At 34.5% G+C, this 16,562-nt stretch overlaps 2 protein-coding genes across 2 annotated transcripts; both read right to left on the bottom strand.

The window, feature by feature from the left end:
• Nucleotides 1–1,649: 1,649 nt before the first annotated feature.
• LOC132316333 (aldehyde dehydrogenase family 3 member F1-like) lies at nt 1,650–5,339 on the bottom strand. Its single transcript, XM_059814827.1, has 10 exons — nt 5,136–5,339; nt 4,593–4,661; nt 3,985–4,081; nt 3,500–3,706; nt 3,189–3,313; nt 2,982–3,086; nt 2,702–2,874; nt 2,492–2,582; nt 2,259–2,408; nt 1,650–2,113 (listed from the first exon to the last, which is right to left on the bottom strand). The coding sequence occupies exons 1-10, from the start codon at nt 5,337–5,339 to the stop codon at nt 1,868–1,870; spliced, it is 1,467 nt and encodes a 488-aa protein (XP_059670810.1). The 3' UTR covers nt 1,650–1,867.
• A 5,582-nt stretch (nt 5,340–10,921) lies between these two features.
• LOC132266635 (aldehyde dehydrogenase family 3 member F1-like) lies at nt 10,922–15,912 on the bottom strand. Its single transcript, XM_059767563.1, has 10 exons — nt 15,521–15,912; nt 13,745–13,813; nt 13,161–13,257; nt 12,708–12,914; nt 12,398–12,522; nt 12,185–12,289; nt 11,931–12,103; nt 11,716–11,806; nt 11,476–11,625; nt 10,922–11,374 (listed from the first exon to the last, which is right to left on the bottom strand). The coding sequence occupies exons 1-10, from the start codon at nt 15,716–15,718 to the stop codon at nt 11,129–11,131; spliced, it is 1,461 nt and encodes a 486-aa protein (XP_059623546.1). The 5' UTR covers nt 15,719–15,912; the 3' UTR covers nt 10,922–11,128.
• Nucleotides 15,913–16,562: the final 650 nt, after the last annotated feature.

The following is a 16,562-nucleotide window of genomic DNA, read 5'->3' as shown; positions in this document are numbered from 1 at the left end:
AATAATTTTTTATTATATGTGTGTAGAATTAATTGGTGTAGTCCACCAATTCAGCTAAGTGAGGTGTATGGACTTGGTCCATACAATAATTTCTCCTTGAAAGGAGGACTCATTCGCCAGTAACACATATACTGAGAAAGAAAATGGTGGTAAAGTGGGACAAGCTACAATATCTCCAATGCATTTAAATTGATCTAAAAAGTACGAATACACTTAAAAGGAGAAATAATTCGTATTGCACACGTCTCAAACACCGATGTGTGCCGGACATGCCAAAATACGTGTTGGATAAGCAAAAATGTGTGATTTTTTAATTTTTTTTTTTTTTTTTTTTGAATATTTTGACACTGATATGTTGGGGATTTTTTATTTTATTATTATTATTTTTAAAGTAAGGTACTTTGGGATTTTAAGAGAATTTTAGAAAGGAAATTAGGTTAAAATGTAAATATGAAGAGTTTTTAATAGCTTTCATTAATATAATGATCATTACTTAATAAAACAATTTTATATTAAACAATTAGATATTTAAGCTTATATTTTAGTTCAAAGGTTCAAATTCTTGCTAAATTATCTTTGACAAGCTGTGGAAACCGTCTTTCTTCTTCCTAAAAAAACCCAATTTTTTTTTTTTTCTTCCCACTATTAGGTTGATAAAAAACATAATATTATTTTAAAGTATAACATTATATATATATATAATTCCTCGTGTCCCGCCGTGTCCATGTCGTATCACATCCATGACCCGTTTCGTTTATGTGTTTTTTAAAAATTGAAACTAACCCGACAACATTAAATCGAGGAAAAAAATTATAGAAAAGTGAGGCAAACTACAATACCTCTAATGCATTTAAATTGACACTAACCCAACAACATAAAATTGAGAAAGAAAATGAGGTAAAGTGAAACAAGTTACAATACCTCCAATGCATTTAAATTGACCCTAACCTTATAATATTAAATCGATAAAGAAAATGACGGAAAAATGGGACAAGCTACAATACCTCCAATGTATTTAAATTGACCCTCACCCAACAAAATAAAATTAAGAAAGAAAATAATTGTTTTAGTAAAACAAGCCATAAAAGTGCAAGATAAAGAGGATTAGAGCCCCATTTGATGCACTAGTGTGGGACCCATATGGGTCCTCCAATAATGCATCCATTGGCTTTGCCGAACCATTCAGTTTGCAATTGTGGCTGATTGTTAATTCAATTGAAAATGTAACAATGATGAATATGTTATATTTTTAATTTAATAGTATTAGTGTTGTAACTTGATGTATTATGTTATATTAATGTTTCGCTTAGATAAAAAAATAATAAATAAATAAATAAATTGAATAGAAGGAAAAGAAGAAAAGATTGATAATACAATCCAGAGAAGAAATTGTGATATTCTTTTTTTGTTCAGTTGGATGAAAGAGGAGAAAAGTTTACAGTTTACCGTGTTCGTTAGGAGGGAAGGGAAGAAAGAGTTTTAATTTAGAATAATAATAATTTAATATGTTTTGTATAATTTAATATATTGGTAATTTAAAACTATTTTTTACCTAGTTTCTTCTGCTCATATTTGAAATGATGAAAATTTGTAAAGCAGAGCTGTGAATCAGGTGTTTTGAGTCCCTACAAAATACCATCAACCTCCAACTTCATTATCACCATTTGCAGATCCAACCAAGAAGGTTATGCAAGTGACCATTCAGGACACCAGTTTTGATATCTGATTACAGAAAACCATAAGAATATAAAAAGGGTCAATTTGAATGTCCTTTTATCTGTGTACAGGCACATACTTATTCAATATCAGAACATGCTTATCAAAGTTTCAAACTATAGTTTGACATTGGATTTTAAGGTAATTCACTTCAAGTGAATGTTTTCTTCAAGCCCAAAAAGTGTAGCAGTATTCCAACATAGTCGAATTTGTAAGCCAATCTGATGAATTGTAACTTGGAATCATTCAATGGAGGATACAAAATCTCCAGATCGGGGAAGAAGCTTCTTTGCAGAACTGCTTTTTCATGGCTGAAGGTATCGAAAGAGTACTTCCCATGGTACCTCCCGAAACCACTCTGGCCAACGCCTCCAAACGGTAGATCATCACATAGAAACTGCAACGTTAACAAAGAAAGTGATCAAGGGTCTGTTTGGTTTAGTTCTCTGAAAATTTTTCAAATAATTCTGAAGATAGCTTTTAGAGAACTATTAACATTTTTGTAGAAGTGCACATTTACAAGGAACAAAAGAGTACAGTACATGAACCAGGGCATCGTTGAAAACCACACTTCCTGATGATGTTTCTGTCAAAATCTGTTTCTTTAATGCTTCATTCTTGGTGAATCCATAGATGGTAAGAGGTTTAGGCTTCGAGTTTATGAATTCAATGCTTTCCTGAATGTTGTTCACCTGCATAAAGAATTAATACATTATAATGTGATAATGGTCTTGGAAGATCTCATAACAACAATAAAGGGTACATTGTTTTTTACGGTGATAATTGGAAGCAATGGGCCAAATATTTCTTCAGTCATGATCTCAGCATCAAGCGGAGGATCTAGCAAGACTGTTGGTTCGATGATCCTGTAAAAGTTTAGCTGACAGATATCAGGAAGATGCTTACCATGAACACGAGTACATGAGGTCTATCTCATCATACAAATATTGAAATTGGAACTAGAGAAAGGTCATAGAGAAGTTACAAATTGTTTTTGTCTAGTGAACCACCATGAACAATGGAAGCTTCGACATTAGGATCTTCAAGAAGATTGCACAGTCTATCAAAGTGGTGCTTGTTAACAATTCTGGAGAGGTACTTCAAGTTTGTTGGGTCATCACCATAAAATTTCTTGATAGCCCCCTTCAATGATTCAATCTGAAAATAAACAAGTATTCATAGATATAATTCTACTCTAAAATCTTACAACTACATGATACCAAAAAAAAAAAAAAAAGTACTAGACTGAATGATATCTTTAGTACCAGAAGAGATGCAAATCTGTGTTCCACAAGCACATAATCTATTGCTACACATGCTTGGCCACCGGAAGGTCCCCACTTTCCCCAAGCTATTCTTTTGGCAGCCACCTTGAAATCAACACAAGACAGAAGCAAAGCATGTTTAACCAGTTTAAAACAATAATTTATCTTTCTGATCTCTGAAACAGTATGCTGCAGTAGGTGCACAACCTTTAAATCCGAGAGGTTTGTGAGCGAGTCGAGTATTAGAGGACATTTTCCACCCAGCTCCAGAGTGACGGGGGTTAGATGCTTCGCAGCTGCAGACATGACAATTTGTCCCACTCGTGGACTCCCTAAAAAACCATCGATCAAGGCGAAATTTGTCATTCTAATGGACCATACAGTTAAGAAGCAAAACTCATCCAACAAAACTAATTCATTCACTTCAACTTTAGTTCATTGTAGCCAACATAGAAAAGGGTTGCTAAGCTTTCCTTAATTAGAGAAATACAAATAAAAGTAAGGCTGGAAGGTGATACCTGTGAAGAATATCTTGTCCCATTTCTGCTGTAGTAGTTTTTCAGCAACATCTGTCCCGCCTTCAATGACTTTAATGGCTTTGTTGTCCAAGTAAAGAGGGATTGTATCAGCAAGGAATGAAGAGCATGCCGGGGCTAGCTCTGAAGGTTTTAGGACAGCTGTGTTTCCAGCAGATATTGCTCCTATCAATGGGTCCAATGCCAATGCTGCATGCAAGGAGATGGTGCCTCAATATGCAGATACCGACAACAACTGATATATGTATACTCATGATTCATGCTAACTTAATTTGGCATAAAGACTATTAGTGAGGCATATACAGGGTGTGATTATTTTGGAATTTTATAGAACCATATAGTTTCAACATTTGATTGCAGAATAGTGCTATATGATAGCATAGCAAGTCGTGAATTCCTTAGCCTGCTCAGAAGTTTCAGGAATCACCACAATAATTTGTCAATAATTAGTTGGAGTCTACACTCACAGATGGGGAAGTTCCAACATGAAAATATGAGTACTAGGCCAAGCGGTTCTGGCAACACTTCTCCTTTCGCTGGGAAGAAAAGTAGTGGTATGTGACCCTGCCCAAATTGCATCATTAGTAGCTGAATATGGCCTCAAACAGATTTTATCTACTGAAATAGCGTTTGATGGAACGGAATGAGTTCAGCACAAGGCATGATATCTAGCTGGTGCATGCTCATTCAATTCAACTGCTAGGTGAATGAACACGACCTTTGAATTTTTGATATACAGCATACTTCATTCTTGTCAAATAAGTGAAATCCATATCTATTTATCTACAAAAATTGATCACAATTGGATGAGTAATGAATACTGAAAACACAGCCAATGAATCCTAAACACAAGTCAAACTCCAACTTCATTTTAAATAATTTTACCACAACATATTCAAGTTGTTTTCCCATCAATGCAATGGTTTTAATTTCAATCTTGAACTCAAGTTTCATCCAAATCTTATACTGCTATTTTGGCCAAGAGTCCAACTAAAATAATGCATCCACAGAGCTCAAAGAAGCAGAAGGGTTAAATAAAGGCAATGGTTGCAAAGAGAGAAAACAAACAACATACCTTTTTGGGGGCCATCCATTTCTCAACAGAGCTCAAAGAATAGTTGGCTGATTTAACAACAACTCCAATCTACAGTAATTTAAACCAAACACTAGTGAGCTGATGAAATATATGCGTAGATTATCCATCATTTATTACTACATGTCTTTTAGAAGATTCCTTCCATACGGTCAATGTGGCATGATATTAATGTAATACATGTCTTTTATGATTTTTTAAAAGAAAAGGAAATTAACAATTAGTACCAATTTTACCCGGTAAAGTCTAGATATATACATGTTTATATATATTTGACCGACCTACTCAACACTTTGTGTGCATGTATGTACATGATATTATATATATTTACAAGTATTTTCAAATTGCACTGTGTTTGGTTGATCCAAAATCCGAATTATATTCAAAACATTGACCCTGAGTTTTTTCACCAGTATCTTTCAATCATCTTAAACCTAAGAATCATTGATCCCTTCATTAGAATTTTACGATTTTCTTAGCTAGAAATGTTCACTTTCAGGAAGGAAAAAGAAAATGAAAACATACTTCGTCACAGTAAGCTTCAACGGGATGCTTTCCGAGATCTTGTTGAAGTGCTTTGAAAATCTTGTCTTCATTATCAGTGATGAGCTTTAGGATAGCTTCAAGCTGGGCTTTCCTCCATGAAGCGCTTCGTGTTCTTCCACTCCTGAAACTTTGTCTCAGCTCACCTAAACTCTCTTCTAGTTCCACCTCACCCTCCAATTCCATGCTTGTGATTATGATTCTACAAACTCAAAACCAATTGCTTTTAAATTACTCACTAGAAAACAGGGTATACACAACACACATGTAAGATCAATTGTTCTTCAATCTATATGTATAAATATTCCTTTTGAGTTGCTCTTTGTCCTCTCTCTGCTTTTGGGCATACATAAAAGATTATTGCCAACTTTCCTGTTTTGTTGACACATACCATGAAAGGTGAGGCCAACTAAAAGCTTTTGGTTCAATACCTTTACAAGTAAGGTGAAGTGGAACAAGCTACTCGTACAATACTTCCAATGCATTTAACTTTACACTTACCCTATAACATTAAATCGAGAAACAAACTGATGGTAAAGTGGAACAAGCCACAATACCTCCAACGCATTTAAATTGACTCTCACCCAACAACATTAAATCGAGAAATAAAACGATGGTTTCAGTGAAGCAAGCAATCGAAATACAAGGCCGAGGGCTTATAGCCATTTGATGCACTAGTGTGGGACCCATGTGGGTCCCTCACATATGCATCTATTGGCTACTGAACCATTCAGTTTGCTATTTGGCTGATTTTTTGGCTGAACTAGCATGATTCAAGTGAAAATGTAACAATGATGTAAATGTGTTGCGTTTTCAATTAAAACTGGTATTCGTATTACAGTGTTCTAAGTTGATGTAATATGAAGCATTAATGTTGCATCCTTGATGAAAATATGTTGCAAAATATACAGGACCCGAAGTGTACAGGAGAGGTGTGAAATTCGTTTTATGATAGCAGCAACTAATCCAAATCCAGCAACCCTACTCCATCTTACACGAACACACACACAAACAAAAGGAGAAACAGAGATATGAAAGATGTATGCAAGAATTTCAAGATGTAGCAATGTCTTCTCCAAATTTAAATTATCATATGATACATATTGCCAACACTAAGTCAGAAACTCTGGTTTCCATTAAGTGGATCAAAGTCAACACTACCTCAAAATGAATTAGGTGTTTTCAATGAGCTGCCAAGATCAGTATCTTGCTCTAAAGTTTGGTTCAAAGTTACAATCCCAACAAATTACCATCAACCTCCAACTTCGTTATCACCATTTGCAGCTCCAACCAAGATGCTGAGGTTTCTCAACTTTCCAGTATTTAATTATCTTCTCCTAAGAAGGTTATGCAAGTGAACATTCCGGACAGCAGTTTTGAGATCTGATTATAGAATAATAATCAAAATACAATAAAAAGAACATAAAAAGAGTCAATGTGAATGGCAAGTTTCACAGCAAATCCTGAGGAGAAAGAGAGACATAAAAATGTACGAGAGCAGAGGGCTAACCATCACTGCCACTGATATGTTTCCCATTCACAAATACTTGTGGGACAGTGCGTCAGCCCGCCAGATCTCGTACATTGTGAATTTGATATCCGTCCTGATATATTCATGAAGACAACCACATCAAACCACATTACATTATACTAAGACTGTAGGAAAATGAAACCATTTCGAACACATCCAAAAATAAATAAATAAATAAATCACTTGTAAATGCTCACTAAACTGTAGATAATGAAACGCTTAGCTAATAAGTACCTCGAATATCAAGCTCCACAACAAGGTCACTCATGTAGATCACTGAATATGTGCTTCGCACGCAGGGAATACCTTATATAAGGGAAACAAATTTTTTTTAAATATTACATAGTACTTTGGGCGCGCGTGCATGCAAGGGAGTGAGAGAACAGTTCTGGGCTTGTAGCCCAAAATTTAGCCTTTCATTCATTCATTACATGCAGCTTTGGTCCTGATTAAATCTTTGGTAATTTAAGGACACTGAGAGCGTGATGTCCAATTGCATGCTCAACTTGAATAAAGCTAGTAAAATAAAAATAAAAATGCAAAAGTTGAAATGATGTAACACGGCTTCAGTAATACAAATTGCACAAAGTTTCACAAGAAACAAAAGTTCATCATAGCTTCCGATAACTTTTATGGTGAAATAGCTTATTTTAAGAACAAGAATGATGTTCAGATACAAAAGGAGATTTAAACATCAACAAAATATCAAAGCACGCCTTCATGAGCAACTGTCTCCAAGTTGAGTCCAAACACGAAGAATGCCTTTTTTACTCTGGACAATAGCTGCCAATTTTATGATCCTCAAAGATAATCTTTCCAGTTAGATATATCATCTGTATGTGTGAAAAAAAAAAAAAAAAAAAAAAAATCTAGTATTCTAGCCTTTCCCATTTATCATATTAAGTTATATAAATATCAGATTAATCGGGCCAGCCAGTTTAAGACCACGTCTTTTCGCCTTTTCAAGACCATGTCAGACACCAAAAATCCCTGATTTATCAATGATATCTTGTTACATTGCTGACGAGGTTTTTAAACTTGAAGTAAAATGGAAGATGAATTAAAGCATAAAATGCATGCTGTTCGATGGTACAGTGAAAAGAGAACATGATCAAAGAGAGACTTGTTAAGTAAAGTTAACGGCTGATTTTGTGCCATAAACTAAATTTGGTAAATATGTTGGGTCCAGCATGAGTTCAGAGCTGCACCCTTTAATGCTAGTATTACTTCACATGTCAATATGCTTCAGATGCTATAGAAATTTTATGTTTGGTTATGCGAGTGATTTCTCGATTCTTTATATGCTTGTAGATTTTTTAAGATATTTAATTTGTGTAAGTGTAGTTTAGTAGTTATACCCCACTATAAAATTATTGGGTGGCATTTCCTTTGGCATGTTTGTCCAAAATATGTAATTTATTTTATGAAAAGCAGAAAGATTGGTGGCTGTAATTATAAGAGAGAAGTGCTGAGAATGAGTATAGCCACGATTATTGTGCCAAATATGCATATTGAAGTCATTGATGACTCTTCTAACTAACAGGTATCTACTACTACTTGAGGAGAGAATGTGAAAAGAGGATAACAGGACACATCTCCTGCAATGTTGTGTCTATATATATGTGTGTGTGCATATGTGTATATATTTGTATGTGTGTGGTGTAATTTAAAAAAAAAAAAAAAAAAAAAAAAAAAGAAGAAAATTGGTGGGACCCACCACTCACACCCTTAAGTGGTCTAGAAACTGCTTTTCATTTTCTCTCTTCTTTTTCTTTTCACTTGGGAAGCCGACTTTGAATTGTGATTACTCGCTCAATCATTGATAGATTTGAGAGCCGTTTGAGGCAAAACAAAGCCCACGACGAGCTCTACGCGCTAGTGTAAGCAATTTCAGATTTGGTGCTTCCTAGGGAGTTCGAAATTAGAGACCCATTTCAAGGGTTTTGTATAATCTTGAGGTAGGGACTCTTAATCCACAATTTTCGTACTTCTATGTGAATTACATCTTTTAAATTGTTGCAGAATATGCTTATTTGTGCTAGTTGTAGTTTAGAAGTAGTTAGAACATGTGTATGTGGTTATGTGAGAGCTTGTATTAAATGTTTTATGTGGAAAACTTGCCTATGTGATGATTTATATATGTTCGTTAGGCTAGATGTATTGTTGTATAAGAGTATGTTGAAATTCCTTGAGAAATTCTTGTGAAATTATGCCTTGTTTACTAAATTGAGTTGGTTGTGGAATGATGAGCATATTCATGGTACTGATGCACTCATGCACTTACATTGGGCGTGAGATGGGAGAAATTGTTTTGGAACAAAAAGTGAAATTTAGGGAAAAGAGTTTTTACGAAATGGTTTTATGAAAACCCGGTCGCCGCGGGAGTAGTCGGAGTGTTAATATAACCTAGAGGGGATTAGGGAGTTGCCCTGACGTGATTGAGTTATCTGGCCCTCGATGACGCTGCGTGGTTACCAAAGGTCTAGGGACAGTAACCAATCCTCCTCTCGTGTCACTATGGGGTCACCAAAGGGTGGGTTGTATTAACAGTTTGAAAGTGATGGTTTGAAATGTGAAAATGGGAAGCGACATCGGCATGCATTTGCATTCCATGGTATTGTATTGTTTGCACTTGAGTTTGGTTGAAATGTTATATTATCCCGACATTGTATGATCCCTATTCCTATTGGTCTATTTTTTGTATGGATTCACAAGGACATAAGATGCGTGTCTTAAGTGCTACCTACTGAGCTTTATGCTCACCCTATTATTTAATAATTTTTTTCAGGAAACGGGAAAGAAGTGGCGGATGACTTTCCACCACTGGCCTAATTTGGATTAGAAGACTTCTTTTTGTTATTTTTGTATTAAGTCCCATATTTTTGTAAAATTTTAGTTGGTTATATTTGGTATAGAGGTTTGTGGACTCTTGTTATTATAATTATACCTATGGGCTGTAACTTTTGTATGAGCTGTCTAAATGTTGTAAAATATGGACATTTGATATTAATCTTGTATTTTGGAACTGTAATTCTGATATTCGGATGGTATAGTATGTGGTTGTACCACTATGGAATGAACTAAGTTAAGGCATGGTGAATGGATGAAAGGGATGTTGGAATGTATTATATGTTTATTGTGCTGGAACAGGTTAAGAATGCATTTAAATAGGTTGTGGTAGGCCCATTTTTTAGGGGAGGTCTTACCGAATTTTTTTTTTTAAAAGGTATCAGTTTAGGGTCGTTACATCTCCCATCATTGAGAGTGAGAATACAATAGTCACATGTCCTCACCTTAGTGGCTGTTTTCCCATGTGTATAGGTTTCATGAGACATGGGTATGGGATATGTGTCCAACCCGTTTGGCTGGACATGCACCTAAAAAATATATTCAATGCTTCAATTTTATTATATAATTGCTTCAAAATAAGTGAAATGTGTAACATAAAGAACAATTTAAACCAGATATAGAGAGAGAGAGACTGTATAGGTTGTACAGCTGACATAAGGAAGTAACGGAACCCTAATTTTAACAATCAATATTGCATTATATAAAATGGTATAATTGGAGATAGGAACAATGTTAACTTGCCATGACTAAGAAATTTGGTGCTTCCCAATAAAATCTATGGAAATTGATAATTGGAATCGAGAGATAGAGGCTTATGGACAGTGAGATTTGGAGAAAATGGGAATCTTGTTGGAGTAGATGACATTCTGTACGTATGTGCCGAGACTGAACTTGAGGCTAGGGCTTCATTTGGTCCATTGATCAACAACAATATACCAACTATGGCGATAACAGCGATGAGCTTATTATATGACCTCATGCTACTACCCTCCCTCTTCATATTCCAAAATTGAGCTCACAAGAGCCATGTTCGACTTGAGTGATAACTAATACTAATAGAATTAATAAACATAATGCTTCGCAATTTGATCCAAACGGTTAAATTATTAGGTAATGCTAACACCTAATCTATACATACTCAATCACTTTTTCATTTTGATTCAATATGGGACAAGACCCTCCTTATAATAGCTGGCCACTTTAGTGGTTAGCTAAGTCATCAAAAACTGACCTCATTCTCTATATTTACAAAAGTGGAGAGCTAATTTGGCTCCCCCAGGATGCTCTAACATGGTTTTTATTTGCTAGTGAAAGACAATATTTGGGTTCTTTCTCTCAAAAAGCATCTCTATTGATTTGTAAAACATTTCAATTGTAGATAAGCAAATGCAGTTCAATACCTCAGTTTCAGATGTTTTTGTGAATTTCAAACTAATATTTAATGTTCAGACCAGTGCCATAAATATTTCTGAATATCAAGGGTGCATCATTCTAACAAGCATATATATAATGGATCTGCCCTTTTATCTGTCTTAAGGCACATACTTTATAATATCAAAACATGTTTGTTTGTCAAAGTTCAAGGTCATTTGCTTCATGTGAATGTTCTCTTCAAGCCCAACACGAGAAGCAGTAATCCAACGTAGTTGAATCTGTAAGCCAATCTGATGAATTGTAACTTGAAATCATTCCATGGAGGGTACCTCGGCTCCAGTTCGAGGAAGAAACTTCTATGCAAAACTGCCTTTTCATGGCTGAAGGTATCGAAAGAGTACTTCCCATGGTACCTCCCTAAACCACTCTGGCCGACGCCTCCAAATGGCAGCTCATCACATAGAAACTGCAATGTTAACAAGCAAAGTGATCAAGGGTCCATTTGGTTTAGTACTCTGAAAACTTTCCGAAGAATTCTGAATGTAAGAGAAATGAAGTGGGCAGTACCTGAACCATGACATCGTTGAAAACCACACTTCCTGATGATGTTTCTGTCAAAATCTGTTTCTTGAATGCTTCATTCTTGGTGAATGCATAGATGGCAAGAGGTTTAGGCCTCGAGTTTATGAATTCAATGCTTTCCTGAATGTTGTCCAACTGCATAAAGAGTAACCACATTCTAATGTGATAATGGTCTTGGAAAAAAATCTCATTACAACAATAAAGGGTACATTATTTAATTTTTACAGTGATAATTGGAAGGAATGGGCCAAATATTTCTTCGGTCATGATCTCAGCATCAAGTGGAGGATCTAGCAAGATTGTTGGTTCGATGATCCTGTAAAAGTTTAGCAGACATATATCAGGAAGCATCTTACCATGAACACGAGTACACGAGGTGAGAGGTCTATCCTCATAAACATATTGAAATTGGAACTGGAGAAAGGTTATAGAGTGGTTACAAATTCTTTTTGTCTAGTGAACCACCGTGAACAATGGAAGCTTCGACTTTAGGATCTTCAAGAAGATTGCGAAGTCTATCAAAGTGGTGCTTGTTGACAATTCTGGAGAGGAACCTCAAGCTTCTCGGGTTATCACCATGAAATTTCTTGATAGTCCTCTTCAATGATTCAATCTGAAAATAAACAAAACTTTTAAAATCTTAAAACTACGCGGTACACATAAATTGTACTAGACTGAATGACAACATTAGTACCAGAAGAGAAGCAAATCTGTGTTCCACAAGCACATAATCTATTCCTATACATGCTTGGCCACTGCAGGGTCCCCATTTTCCCCCAACTATCCTTTTGACAGCCACCTTGAAATCAACACAACAAAGACATTAGCAAAGCAAGATTTAACCAGTTCAAAACATCAATTTATCTCCGTGATCACTGAAACAGTATGCTGAAGTAAGTGTTTTAACCTTTATATCTGAGAGGTTTGTGAGGGAGTCGAGTATTACAGGACATTTTCCGCCCAGCTCCAGAGTGACAGGTGTTAGATGCTTTGCAGCTGCAGACATGACAATTCGTCCCACTCGTGGACTCCCTAAAATAACATTGATCAAGGCGAATTTATAATTCTAATCAACCATACTGTTGAGAAGCAAAGCTCATCCGATGATTCTTATTCATTCATTTCAACTGTAGTTCCTTGTAGCCAACAAAGAATGGGGGGTTGCGAACCTTTACTTAGTTAGAAATGCATATAAAGGTAAGGCTGGAGGGCGATACCTGTGAAGAATATCTTGTCCCATTTCTGCTGCAGTAGTTTTTCAGCAACATCTGTCCCGCCTTTAATGACTTTAATGGCTTTGTTGTCCAAGTAAAGAGGGATTGTATCAGCAAGGAATGAAGAGCATGCCGGGGATAGATCTGAAGGTTTTAGGACTGCTGTGTTTCCTGCAGATATTGCTCCTATCAATGGGTCCAACGCCAATGCTGCATATAAGAAAATGGTGGTTTAATGTGCAGATACCAATATTGATTTATGTACTCGTGATTCATGCTAACTTAATTGGGCGAAAAGCCTACTAGTCAGGCATATACAGGTGTGATTGTTTCGATATTGGATTATTGAATAGTGCTATATGGTAGCATAACAAGTCATCAATTCCGTATCCCAATCAGAAGTTTCAAAAATCACCATAACAATTTGTCAATAATTAGTTAAGAGTCTAGACTCACAGATAGGGAAGTTCCAAGAAACAAATATGAGTACTAGGCCAAGCGGTTCTGGCAACACTTCTCCTTTCGCTGGGAAGAAAAGTAATGGTATGTGACCCTGCCCAAATTGCATCATTAGTAGCTGAAATATGGCCTCAAAACAGATTTTAACTTCTTAAACTGCGTTCAATGAACACAAGTGAGTTCAACACAAGGCATGATATCTAGCTGGATGTGCACAACCTTCGAATCTTTGATATACGATATACAATATACTTCTTCTTGTCAAATAATTGAAATCCAAATCTATATAACTTCAAAATTTGATAATAAATTGGATGACGAATGAATATTGAAAACACAGGCAATGAATCCAAAACCTAAGTCGAATTCAAACTTGATTTTAAATGATTTTACCAAAACACATTCATGTTGTTTTTCCCATCCATGCATTGGTTTTTTTTTTTTTTTTTCACTCTTGAACACAAGTTTCATCCAATTTTATACTTTTATTTTGGCCACAAGTCCAATTATAATAATGTATTGACAATGCTATTAAGCAAGAGGGGTTAAATAAAGGCAAAGAGAGTAAACAAACAACACACCTTTTTGGGGGCCATCCATTTCTCAAGAGAGGCCAGAGAGTGGTTGGCTGATTTAAACACAACTCCAATCTACAGAGACATAAACCAAACACCAGTAAGATGATGAAATATAGGGGTTGATTCTCTATCATTTATTACTATATTAAAATGAAGGGACCATCCTACTTATTTATTAGGTGCAGACAAGTATACCAATCTTGCCAATCTTTTCTATGTCACAGACTCACAGAGTGTCAATTACATTTATGTTGCATTTGGGAGCACTGAATTAGCGCCTTGGATTTGAAATCGGAAGAAAATTTAGGGTACGTTCGGCTGCATTGAATTGGAGCCTTAGAATTGGTGGAATTTGAAAAAAATTTGGTTCAATTTTCTTAGTTGTTTTTCTCAAATTTCAAAGTTCCAATTCCATGCAGCCGAACACACCTGTGTCAAATTTCAAATCTAATACCCCGATTCGGTGATCCCAAATGCAACAATATATATATATATATATATATACATATGGTTGTGTGTTTGTGTCTATATATATAGTATGTATATACATATATTGCACTGTGTTTGCTTGGTCCAAAATCCTAATTATATTAGAGACATTTACCCTGTTATTGCATTTGGGAACAAGGGCGTCGTGGATTTAGGATTGGAGGATATGCATCCCCTCTCTTGATATACACATATCCAAAGTATTCTAGAGACAAATTCAAAATTCTTTATCCTCGGTCCTTTTTCAAGATCACCTACTTTTCTCTATTCATAAATCTTCCAAGAATAAATCTTTCCAATCCAAGATGAAAAATATGCCGAAGATTTTTTTTTTTTTTGGGTAAGTAAATATCCACACAAGAGTTGTCATTACAAACCACATTAATCTCTTACAGAATAAATAAATAAAACTAATCCAGATAAGAGAAACGATGAATCTTCTTAAAGTTTCTGTTTGATTTTTATGATACAAAATTTGAAGGACAGAAACAAGAGTTGTAGCTTTTATTTTCTTTTACTTTTTTGTTCTGTTTTGGTTTTGGGTTTCTGTATTTGCAAAACATGAAGAATTTTTTTTTTATTATTTTTTTTTATTTTATCTTTAATTTTGCGAAATAAAAAAGAGAGACAAAACCAAAATCAAAGATAAAATTGAATACAAAAGAAAAATCGAGAATTAGAGGAAGAGAGGAGAGAGAAAGGAAGAGGTAGGAGTTATGTTTTTAAAAAATAATCTAACGTGGCTTAGCTATGTTAAGTTTGATCTTTTATTCAGTTGTTTAGTTCATTTCTCTTATCATTTTCTCAAAAATATATGGGTGAACGAATACATGCTATGTTTGGGAGACCGAATTTCGACAAGTGATTTTACATCCCCACCTGATAGACTCGACGACCTAAACATTTGCGGAACATTCAAAAAATAAAATATTTTATCTAGAAATATATATATAGATGGGTAGATATATTTCTGAAGGAATCTCAACAAAAATGCAACTCAACTCCATATTTTATTGTATTAATACAACATTTTTTTTATTAAAAAAAAAAAAAAAACATAAATAAGCCGAAAAAAGAAGTTTTTTTTTTTTTTTTTTTTTAATTTGCATCTTCAGGTGACTCAAGATTTATCAATCTTACGCTTCTTCAAGTACCAAAGATTCAACAGAATTCTGGAACCAAAAATCATGGATCTCCTCATCAGAATTTGTCGAGAAAATTCAAATTTCTTAGCAAGAAATGTTCATCTCCATGAAGGAAAAAGAAAAGAAAAAGAAAAAGAAAACTTACTTCATCACGGTAAGATTCGACAGGATGCTTTCCAAGATCTTCTTGAAGTGCTTTGAAAATCTTGTCTTCATTTTCAGTGATGAGCTTTAGGATAGCTTGAAGCTGGGCTTTCCTCCAAGAAGCGCTTCTTGTTCTTCCACTTCTGAAACTTTGCCTCAGCTCACCCAAGCTCTCTCCTACTCTCATCTCACTCTCCATGCTTGTGATTGTGATTCTACAAACTCAAAACCAAATTGTTTTTAATTAATCACTAACAAACAGGGTATATGTATACATATGCAGTAAGATCAATGGTTCTTCAATCTCTCTCTCTCTCTCTATATATATCTATTTCGCCTCTTCAATCTACATAGATACTTAGCCTCTTATATTTTGTCCCTTTCGCTTTTGGTGGCATACATTAAATATTGTTGCTAACCTTTCTGTTTTGTTGACAGAGTTGCCAGGAAAGTAAAGACCAACTAATAAGATTTTGATTCAATGCCCTTACAAATAAAAGTTACATATATAGGTAAAATATTTAATTTTATTTTTATTTTTTGATATTTTACAAAATCCTAGATCTAAATTAAGATTAAATTCATCCGACTGGACGTATAAAATAAATTTTTAAAAATTAATGAGTAAATTATTTTAATTAAATTTTAATTTAATTTTCTTTGTAAATATTTTATGACAATTAAACACCAAAAAATGAAAAAATATTTTTTAAAAAATATTTTATATCCAAACAAATGAAACTAAATCAAGGTAAATTACATTGACCTTTTAGAAGATTTGACAAACTATACACGGATGATCAACATTTATTACTTTTATCTTTCTTTTAAGTTTGATGTTTGTGCTTAACAATATTGGCTTAATATTTTCTGTCTAAATTTTATAAAACAATAATTTTGTCCATCTCTTATATGAAAAGGTATTTTTTAATATAAATTATATTATATTATATTATTATAAAATAGAGATGTTATGGACTTTTTACATTAAAATCACTTTTCAGAACAAATTTAGAAAAGAGTCAAATAATAAACACTGACCT

This window comes from Cornus florida, unplaced genomic scaffold (assembly GCF_030987335.1).
Source record: "Cornus florida cultivar Cherokee Brave unplaced genomic scaffold, ASM3098733v1 CherokeeBrave_3.0.0_Hap2_Chr07, whole genome shotgun sequence".
Lineage (NCBI taxonomy): Eukaryota > Viridiplantae > Streptophyta > Magnoliopsida > Cornales > Cornaceae > Cornus > Cornus florida.
Note: the sequence above shows the minus strand (reverse complement) of the source record. Positions and strands in the feature narration are given on the sequence as shown.